This window comes from Typha angustifolia, chromosome 7, assembly GCF_048772165.1.
Source record: "Typha angustifolia cultivar Huaian chromosome 7, ASM4877216v1, whole genome shotgun sequence".
NCBI lineage: Eukaryota > Viridiplantae > Streptophyta > Magnoliopsida > Poales > Typhaceae > Typha > Typha angustifolia.
In genome coordinates, this window is record NC_133245.1 from 12,874,026 (window position 1) to 12,884,738 (window position 10,713).

The following is a 10,713-nucleotide window of genomic DNA, read 5'->3' on the forward strand; positions in this document are numbered from 1 at the left end:
GAAGAACAAATGCTCCACGAAGTGGCGAGTCTCATCCCAACCATTACAATTACAGGGCCGATGAGCAGTCTATTCCACACCAATTTGTAGATGAACAGTTTAATTTTTGGCGAGATTTTTAAGTGCCATAATAAATGCCAGCCAGGCCAGGCCATACATCGTTAGGACCTTCTGGTTGGATGGACTCCAGGGTAATTGTACTAGACTCAAGATCCAGAAATTGGATCTCCTTCCCTAAGTGGGAGGAGGAGATACTCTCGCTTAGAAGATGACCAAACAAGTCTGATATATATGACCCTAATTGCAGGCGTTCCAATACAATAAAGACCATGTTAACAAAGCTCATATTCACAGCAGTAGGCCATTTAGTTTTCAAAAGGATCAGATATCTTAGCTTTTAAAAGGGCATATGAGAATTTAATGATGTCCTAATGCACAACGAAATTTAAGTTTAAAAATATTCATACAATATGTGAATTTTTAATCATCCAACCACAAGCACTAGAACTTTTTCTTCTACACATTTCACTAAGAATATATGCTACAACCTCATGAGATGATATTGCAACAAAGAAAAACATAATTGCAATTAACCTTTGAGACAAAAAATTTTGCAATTAATTACATCTGAAGATAGCACATACGTACTCTAGTCTGGGTAGGATTACATCTAGTAAGATACACAAATTACATTTCACAAGTACCTAGAAATATTAAGCCATTCCTATCATCTATTTCAATGACTATTTGTAACCATAAAATTCATGGGCACTTCAAATGATTTCAGACCTTGCCATTCATGTTTGTAGCTGTTCTCGCATGGCAGGGCAGCATAATACAAGAATTGTGGTTCTGGATCTCACACATGAAAGCTGACATGAAAAACCCCTAGGTTAGAAACTACAAAAATCATCTGCACTTTCTCTACAAGGTCATATTATTACAATTGCAAGAATAAGGTGGCAGTGTTCTGCAGAACCTCAGTATGTATGTGAACCTGTCTCAATCCTCAGCAAGGAAAGAAAAATGGACTACATTTCGAAACAGGTTTATTCCGAGCAGAAACATTATTTGTTGACAACCATCTCTTCCTGTACGACAACAAGTTGACTCCGGCCTCAAATTCCTAATCTACATGTTCTAAGTTGTTTTGTTGCGGTTTGGAAGAATTTAATAACCCATTCCTCCCATACCACCGCCCATTGGAGGGACATCCTTGTCTTCTTTAGGGAGTTCCACAACAACAGCCTCGGTAGTAGTCATCAATGATGAAACACTGCAAAACACCAAATAGAAAATTAGGCTGATAAGTTAGCTGCCCGTAATTTTACTTGGATACCTCAAAAATCCATCCAATTTCAGTTCCAGAAAGTAAATCAAGTGTTCCAAACATTTATAATGAGAAATTAAGTGTTGGAACGGAAAGAAGAGCTATGCCACAGTGCCACCTAAAGTATTTATAGTGTTCTTTTCAGTTCGTTCGTTCTCTTGTAATTAAAGTTGGTGGAAGAATAGTTTCCCTTAAGACAGCTTATAGACCAAAGTAAATATTTTATACAGAAAAAAAAAAATCATGCCAACTTTACACACATCTCCTTCCAAATAAGATTTATCACCAAATTCACTAAAAATTAGGATGAAAAGTTTACCTTGCAGCATCCACCAATGCAGTTCTAATAACTTTCAGTGGATCAATGATGCCTGCCTTGACCATGTCGACAAATTCACCTAAACAAGAAATCAAATAAAATTTACATACAATAACCACATAAAGGAAAAGAACAAAAACACAGATGGAAATGTTGGAAAACAAGGACCAACCTTTTGCTGCATCATAGCCAAGATCAGTATTCTCCTGCTCCAAAAGCTTGCCAACAACCACCGCCCCTTCGACTCCTGCATTTGTAGCAATGGTGTGTACTGGGGTCTGCAAAAAGAGAGCAAATAAGAAAAAAATTCAATGGAACTATAACAAGATATAGATTCACTAATGATAAGATCAAATGCTGCAAAACCTTCAGAGCATTTTGAATTATTTGGACACCAATCTTCTGATCAAAGTTGGCAGTCTGCAAATTCTCCAACTCCTTTGAAGCATAAAGAAGTGCAACACCACCACCTTTAACAAAAGTTAGTTAGGCACAACTGTTCCAGATCAATATGGAAAGAAATACATTTTATGATACACTACCTGGTACAATACCCTCTTCAACAGCAGCTTTAGTAGCATTTAAAGCATCAGTCACTCTATCCTTCTTCTCACCAACTTCAGCTTCGCTTGCACCTCCAATCTGCCAAATGGACCATAAAACATCCCGAAAAGTTATCAAGAGAATTACCTTAAGTCTTGAGATCTCACCACAGCATTCTTCCCTCAAAAAGGGAAAACCAAAAGAAAAAAGGAGAATCTATTATGCAGCTTGTTAAATGAAAAGGGAAAGAAATAAATAGATATATTTACATTTTTAGAAGTACCATTTGTGCAATCTTTCCAAACTTATAATAGGAGAGAAATATTTTTTAAATGCTTCTAATGCAAATTTACCATGAAGAAATCTGACAAGTGATCCTTCACAGTAGTAATACAATACTGATAGAAAAGAGAAAAATACAAACTATAATCAATAGGTTTCTCAGGATGAAATTTCCAACAATAGTGCCAGAATAAGTCTCCTTAGATACCATTGATAATAATTTACCTTCAACTTCCCTGAAATTTTGCTTATTAGCTACCAACATCTCCAAAACTTGCAAAATGCATTAAAAAAATTTGAAGTGAAAAATGGAACACACTTTCTAATAATGTGGATTATTTAAAGCATGCAATTTATTAGATAAACTAACAGTTTTTATCATATGTGCATATACTGGCAGGTCCAACATATGCATAGAAAGTATGAATATACCATGGTCTAACATATGCTTATAAAGTATATTCATGCATTTGTAAGTTATGACGCATTAGAAAATCTGCACAATGTAAAGGGTAATCCTTCCTTCCTCATGTCATTTTTCTCTTAAGCTTTAATTGCTCATATTCTGTGTCCAGCAAATGTTAAGTTTAAAAGATGAAAAAATTCCTTATTGTGCCAGATGAATGTCAGAGATCTGTTCCTTGCACAATTGTGCTCCTACATAACTGGAAAAGGAGGGCATCTAACCAGAAGCAAAAAGAAATTTGTGCTGCAAAATCTATTGCTAGTAAAGTACCTCAATCCTTTATGAAGCCACCAGCACTACCAAAACCATCTATTATGAATGGAAGAGCACCCCCACACCCCACCCCAAAGAAAAGAAGAAGAAGAAGAAGAAAAGAAACTAGCAAAACGGACAAAATTGGAGTACCTTTAAGACAGCAACACCTCCAGAAAGCTTCGCCAACCTTTCCTGTATTTTCTCTTTGTCATAGTCAGAGGTGCTTGTTTCAATTGCAGATCTCAGCTGTTACACAGACCAAGCATTTAAATATTGATAACTGCCATCCAGATCAATTAGATAATAAAACCAAAGTCATGCGCTTCGACAAATTTAATCATAAAGAACACAAACCTGGTCACATCTTTCCTCAAGGACCTTCTTATCTCCAGCCCCATCAAGAATAACAGTGTCATCCTTTGATATTGTCACCTGCAGAATTGCAGACCGTTGCAGTTAAAACCAAAAGTTATTTATATCAAGTTAAATTAAGATGTTTCAGAGTCAATCTATGTAGCAAAGCAGATCAAGCTTATAACATTTAGAACAGGTAAATCTTATACACAATAAATTAAATGTAAGGGAAGAAAAAAGAAGCAAAGACTTGCAGAGAAAAATGACACAATCAGATCATCGATGGAAGAACTACAAGTAAAATTAATCACAGAAATAAACATAAGACTGACAAAACAATCAGATAACTGATTAATCATTCAGCTTAAGACATACTACCTTCTTGCACGCACCAAACATATGAGGTTCAACCTTATCAAGGTTCATGCCAAGTTCCTCAGTTATGAGCTAGGTTATGAGAAACAAAGGTCAGTAGATAAATCCAGAAAGTCATGCATATGCAAATAAACGAACTTAAAAGACATCTCACTTCACCCCCAGTTAGTATAGCAAGGTCTTGCAAATAGGCTTTCCTGTTCTCCCCAAAACCAGGAGCTTTGATGGCACAGACCTGTGTAGAACATTTTTATTTAGCAAAGAATACTGTTCAGGTTAATTCTCATAAAGATTAGATATTTTAAAATATATAAAGAAACCTTAATTCCTGCACGAAGTTTATTGAGAATGAGTGTTGCCAATGCATCACTGTCTACATCTTCAGCAACAATAATTAGAGGCTTTTGTTGCTGCATAGACATAGGCAAATCCAGTCATTTCACCAAATATCTTGTGGATAACTCATTCTATTAGAGGTGAAAACTGAAAAAATGAAATCAAATGGAGTTTCAAAAGAGAGAAAATGCATACCTTCAAGGCTAATTCTAATACTTTTACCACTGCATTAAGGTTTGATATTTTCTTTTCATGTATCAAAATGAGAGGATCCTCTAGCTCCTGCAGGAAACCAGAATAAAATATGTAGGAAAATTTCAGAGTAGAAGGCGGAGGAACAGTAAACATGTTAGCAGCAACAGGCTCTTACACATTTCTGGTTTTTCTGGTTAGTGATGAAGTAGGGAGATATATAGCCCCGATCAAGTTTCATTCCCTCCACAACTTCCAGCTCATTGTACAGAGTATTACCATCCTGAAGTTTAACAACATGTTATGCATTTTACCTTGAGAAGGAAACTTTAGATAGAATGGAGAGGTGGTTCATTGTCTATGATCTTGCAAAGTTAAATACATATATTTTCTATACCCAATTCAGGCAGAACTCAGCTAGGCTGTCCTGAAAATGCCTTAAATCATTTATAAAAGAAACCCTGTTTATGCAGGTTGTCCTTCTAAACAGAGTTGAATGGAGGAAAAGGATCCATATGGTCGGTCCCAAATGGTTGGGATTGTATTGACATCTTACATATGACCACAGGTCAATCACTTATCCATTCCTAACCCATCATGGAAAGAATGTAGTAGTTCATAGGTTGACAAGCAGCATCATGACCTATCCACCATATTATTCTAGCCACAGACTCAAGGCATGGACTAGTAGACAATAGTGTGTAAGTATTCCCTTTAGATAAATCATCAAGCGTGTGCTCAAAACTAATAAAGTTTATAAAGAGAAAAAAAAATCATGTATGAAACTCCAATGATGCCATGTAAAAGACATCCAAATTGGGGACTTAATCTAGTAAGGGCCACAACGGGCAAGTCATGTGAGTCAGAAGAAAAAGGATTGGCCTATTGAGCATATTTAACAAAATAATTGCTACTGACAAAAAACTTAAATAAGACAACTTGACATATATCCATACAGTATAATTAACTGACCATTAACATGCTATTGATAAGAAACTAGCATATATATATGACTTACTGAGATGGTTATCACTCCCTCTTTACCAACTTTCTCCATAGCCTTAGCAATAAGCTCACCAATTTCTCTTTCTCCATTAGCAGATATGGTTCCAACCTTTCAAAGGAGAAGGATAATCAAGATTATAAGAAGAAAAAAAACCAAGCATACTGCAACTTCCTTCTATTAACCCACACAAAAGCATAAAACCTAGTAAACGAAAGAAAATGACGTAGGAGATTTTACAAGTCTTGTTTGTTCCAAATACCAACATTCAACTACCTGTGCTATCTCCTCGGATGTGCTGATCATCCTTGTCCTGCTCTTTAAGTTGGTCACTACAGCATCAACAGCCATTGTTATGCCACGTCTTAGATCCATTGGATTCATTCCAGCTGCCACAGACTTGCATCCTTCAGCAAATATTGCTTTTGTGAGAATTGTGGCACATGTCGTACCTGCAAATATTTAAGACATAAAAAGGGCAATCAAATCAATACACGATTAAGAAAAAAATGAGTTTGGAGGCAAAATCAATATAAACTATCATTCCTTTTGATGAAAGAGTCCAGAAGTGATTCAACTATATGAATTCTAACCTTATGTTAATTGACAAAGCTAATGCAGATATTGACTATGTTGTGGAACAATAGAGCTAATTGCCAACTAGTACAGGAAAATTCCCTAGACTTCAGAATTTTGAATGTGCACTACAACAATTTCATTCCAATTGGTAATGAAGGCAAATTGTACTGCAAGTTGTACAGATACAATAAAAGATATTATTAGCTCAATTAATAAAAACTCCACATGAGAAGCTCAATATATAGCTCTGTTCTCATTATGTACAATATAAGTTGTCTTTCTTAGTCTTTGTCAACATACTAACTTTCGTTTTTATTTGACATACAAAGGCATATAATCTTTTCCTTGCAAGTAACATTATTTGTATAAAATAAATCAGACTGAATGAAAAACATAAAGTATGGGAGTATTATCATTACCATCACCAGCAACATCATTAGTGGCATTAGCAACCTGCTTCACTAGGCTTGCACCCATGTTTTTCACCTTGTCTTTAAACTCAATGCTCTTTGCAACAGTCACTCCATCTTTTGTAACTTTAGGTGCGCCCCAGCTTTGCTCTAGAACTACATTACGGCCCTGTATGGCAGAACATAGTAGGACATAATTTGTTTTCTCACTTAAACAAGGACAGGCCACAAGTCAAGAGTCTCAATAGGTATGAATGCAGGAAAATTTCTAAAAATTTATAAAAAGTGACAAAATATAAGAAAATAAAAATTACTCACATATAAAGCCTACAAACTAAAAAAAGTTACTCAAAACATTGATGGATTCCAAACTAATTTGATAAATTTCTATACTCACAAATTACTGTTGCAGAAGTGTGATGAAGAGATCTCTCTTTCTCTCTCCACTGTTGTTCTACAACAGTAAGAAACGAGAAGTTAAAGAGTGGGAGAGAAATGGGAAAAAAATCAATTTGGCTAGTTTTGACCAATCCGACTGATCCCAATTTGATTGATATGACAAAAACTGGCCAATGCCAGACTGAAACCGATCATCATACTGTTAAGTTCAAGACCGAAATCGGGATCAAGTATAATCAATGCCAATTTGTCTCGGGATCGGCTGAAACTAGGATCCATGCTAATAAGGACAACATCTTGACCATTTTTTGGTGAATATAAACTAATAGGTTCCATTGGATGAATATAAGAACCTACACCTAGAGCTAACACAAGGTAGACCTCAATACCTCATAACCTACAATAAATTTAGTCAGACTATATTGCAGGTAACCTAAGAGTAGCAACTTGTGGGATACTCTTACTTCATCTATGACAAGCAAGTTAATCGATCTCGATAATACAAAGCCACCTGAATGCAAAATAATAGTGAAAAAGTCTCTTGGAAGAATAGCTATATATTTGATGTAAATCTGCCCCCATAAATTGCTATTAGGCCCCAACTTTTGCATAGTATAGAAAAAGAGGCCCATGCCATAAAACATAGAAGGTGATTTTGTAAGTGTAATTGTTTGTCACGACCAATGAGAAACTCTTCATTGTCGGCCTAGACATAAAAAGCATCTTGCTACATGTGGTGGATGATTACACATCACATGTATCCATCCATAAGGAAGTAAAAGCCAAAAGAAATGCAAGCCCCTGAAAAGAAAATTGAGGACTTATTGCCACAAATCACAAAGAACCATATCAAATATTGAGAATTCTATTCGGGAAGTTAAGAAAAAATTATCGTGGTTCTTTCATAGAAAACAGATATCAAGATTTACTGGATTGTTCTGAAACAAAAGGATAACTATAATAAGAGATCTATTGAAATTTTTAATAGCTTTCCACACTAATGAAATAAACCATATTTATTAATTGTCTAAGCACAAGTCACAGGGAAAAGCTTATACACATAGGAGCCTCTAAAATCAAAACATCCAGAAAAGCATGTATGGCAAATAAAATGATGTCATATGACTCATACCTTAGGCCCCATAGTCACTTTCACAGCATCAGCTAACTCCTCAACACCCTTAAGCATCAATGCACGAGCTTCAACGCCAAACCTTATGTCCTTGGCAGCATAGTTTCTGCTCCAACCTAGCCTACTTCCTACCTGCAAAACAGAAATTCATCTGATGACTCGGCAGGCTTCAGCTACTCCAAGAACACAGAAGGCATTTCACCACGCAACCAATTGATCTTATTCCAACCCAAATAAAAACCTCATTCTTCCAATTGAAATATTGGATCACCTCCAGTAACTACATAATCATAACAGTTAATTTTCCCCATTTTGAGTTACAAAACCAACAACCCAACTCAGTAAACCTTTAAACAAACCCGAGAGTATTCCTACACAAAATGTAACAGGCACAGCAACCATTCTTTTTACAAATTGAAAGGTTGACTGAAAAGAATGGGAATAAAGCGCCTAGCCTTCGGAAGCATTCCAAGACACCGTATGCTAAAAGATTCCAACAAGTGGCTTAATATCCAAATCAAAACACAGCACCCAATTGAATTAAGTGGGGGAAAAAATCTCTTTTCTCCAGCAATAAGTTATAATCATACCTGTCTACTGCTGCTCCCGGCAACCCTACAAAACGAAGAAAAAGGAAGACCATCAAGGCCCAAAACCCAAAAAGATCAAACTGAACGGAACAATTAAACCGAGCAACCAAAAAGATCAAAACTTTTCCCAGCTCTAACAGTTCTACCGATTTCATACCGGGCTTTGGAGGCGAGGCTAGCGGCAGCACGATACATTTGCAGAGAGAGGAACCAGAGCTCCAAGAGATTGAGAGGACGAGGAGTCGAGAGACAAGAGACTTAAAGAATCAAAGTAGAGCTTGGAATGGAAGAGCAGTCAGTGGCTGGAGGGAGACTAAAGAGAAAGTTGGAATGCAGTACCACAAGTTTCTAGAAACTCTCTTCTAGGGTTTAGGGCTTTAGAGAAGAGTTTAACAATAAATAATAGAATTTGGGTTTTGAACTAGCGAGAAGGTGCCATGCACATTGCTCTAATCTCTTGTTACTAAACTATATATTTTTAAACATATAAACATACATTACACCCTATGAATTATGACTAAAAAGTAAATAAGTTATCAGAGCTTTTCATTACGATTTAACAGCATTTAGCATATAAAACTAGCATCATTATCATAAAATTAAACCAATAATTAAATTATAAAAGACCCAAATTACCCCCTTGGAGAATTTATACTAATGTGATTGTTATGTTCAGAAGATAATAATGCAACATTACTCTGGCAATGTCAACTATTTATTTATAGATCTGGTTTCATTGGAAATGTCAAAATGCTTCAGCCCAGGTAGACTAAAAGCATTAGTAACAACCCACCAAAACATCCTAGATAATAATAAACAACCATGGATATCAATCATGAGTCATCTAGGCCACCAAAATCCTGGGAAAAATAGTCAATCTAACCACATCCAAATCAACAAATTTATACAAAATATTATCAACTATCCATCTGACTACCACCAGCACCAGTCAAACTCACAGCTAGAACAGCAGCACAGCCACAACTACAAAACAAACCACAATGTTCCAGTAGTTTAACCAAGTACACCCCAGAATTCCTTACAACTCCTATTTAGTCTTCATCTCAAAGGATCACTATTTGATGGGCTGTCGCCCCTTTCTGGAGCATCTTCCTGGCCTTTGCCTATTTATTCTCCTTAAGCAGCATTTATATATATATATATATATATATATATATCAAGTAGGGAAAAGTAGTTTTAATCTTTGAATCAAGTTATCCATGGTCGAAATCTTATTATTGTAAACCAACATCAGGAATGCTCTCACCTTGATGAAGTTTAATCTTCTAAAATCTCAGAAAGAACATTCAACAATAGCCCACTGTTGTTTGAAAAACGATATAAAGATTTCAGCGGAAATATTCTATTAGAAGAGAACCACCAACAACAATCATCTACTGCTTCTCCATCTGGCATCCTCTCATCCAATGCTCTGCCATACTATTCTCTACCATCCCAAACTTGAGCAATTACCACATGATCATCCTAGATCATATTAAACAGAGAAGGAAATCTAACAACTAGAGAGCAATCCAAATATCTTTCTAGAACTTTATTTTTCTCCCATTTTGCACTCACCAGCATAAACTGGTTTTAAACCACTTCCCAGTATACACTACCCCACGCAAGAAAGGTAAAAATCTGGCTAAATTTTTAAGCCTAAACGATTCAACTTAATTAAACGATTCAACCCTTCGACATCTACTATTTCCTTAGAAATTCTTCTCCCATAAACAATACCCCTTCTCAATCTTTTCCCTCACCCAAACTATCCTCGTAGAGAAGGATACATAGCACAGAGGGATCACATTAATTACATAATTTATTAAGGTAATTATGCCCCCTCAAGATAGCAACCTCCTTTTTCACCCCTAAGAAAGCCACTTATTATTACTAGTTATAATTATACCTATCTCATAAATGAACTTTATTTGCACATAGACCTCCACATTTATTTTTATTTTTTGACACGTTGACTACTTAACCGTGTAAAAGGTTCGAAAAGCATCTTTCGTTGTATTAATCGTCAGAAATTTCCATTAAAGAATGTCACGTTGTCGCTTTTAGTGAATCTAAGCAACAAGCAGGCATTAAATGAAAATTAAATTGAACCCAGTTTGAATAGAATATTGGTAGTACCAAGAGTCT

At 35.8% G+C, this 10,713-nt stretch overlaps 1 protein-coding gene across 1 annotated transcript; it reads right to left on the reverse strand.

Moving 5' to 3' along the window:
* Nucleotides 1-562: 562 nt before the first annotated feature.
* LOC140762905 (chaperonin CPN60-1, mitochondrial-like) lies at nucleotides 563-8,933 on the reverse strand. The gene is made up of 18 exons (XM_073100883.1): nucleotides 8,723-8,933; nucleotides 8,566-8,590; nucleotides 7,976-8,107; nucleotides 6,454-6,613; nucleotides 5,732-5,907; nucleotides 5,471-5,566; nucleotides 4,631-4,735; nucleotides 4,456-4,542; nucleotides 4,245-4,334; nucleotides 4,079-4,159; nucleotides 3,928-3,996; nucleotides 3,550-3,627; nucleotides 3,346-3,441; nucleotides 2,192-2,291; nucleotides 2,016-2,119; nucleotides 1,822-1,927; nucleotides 1,650-1,728; nucleotides 563-1,276 (listed from the first exon to the last, which is right to left on the reverse strand). Exons 1-18 carry the CDS (start codon nucleotides 8,758-8,760, stop codon nucleotides 1,171-1,173), a joined length of 1,728 nt encoding a protein of 575 aa, XP_072956984.1. The 5' UTR covers nucleotides 8,761-8,933; the 3' UTR covers nucleotides 563-1,170.
* Between the last annotated feature and the right edge of the window lie 1,780 nt (nucleotides 8,934-10,713).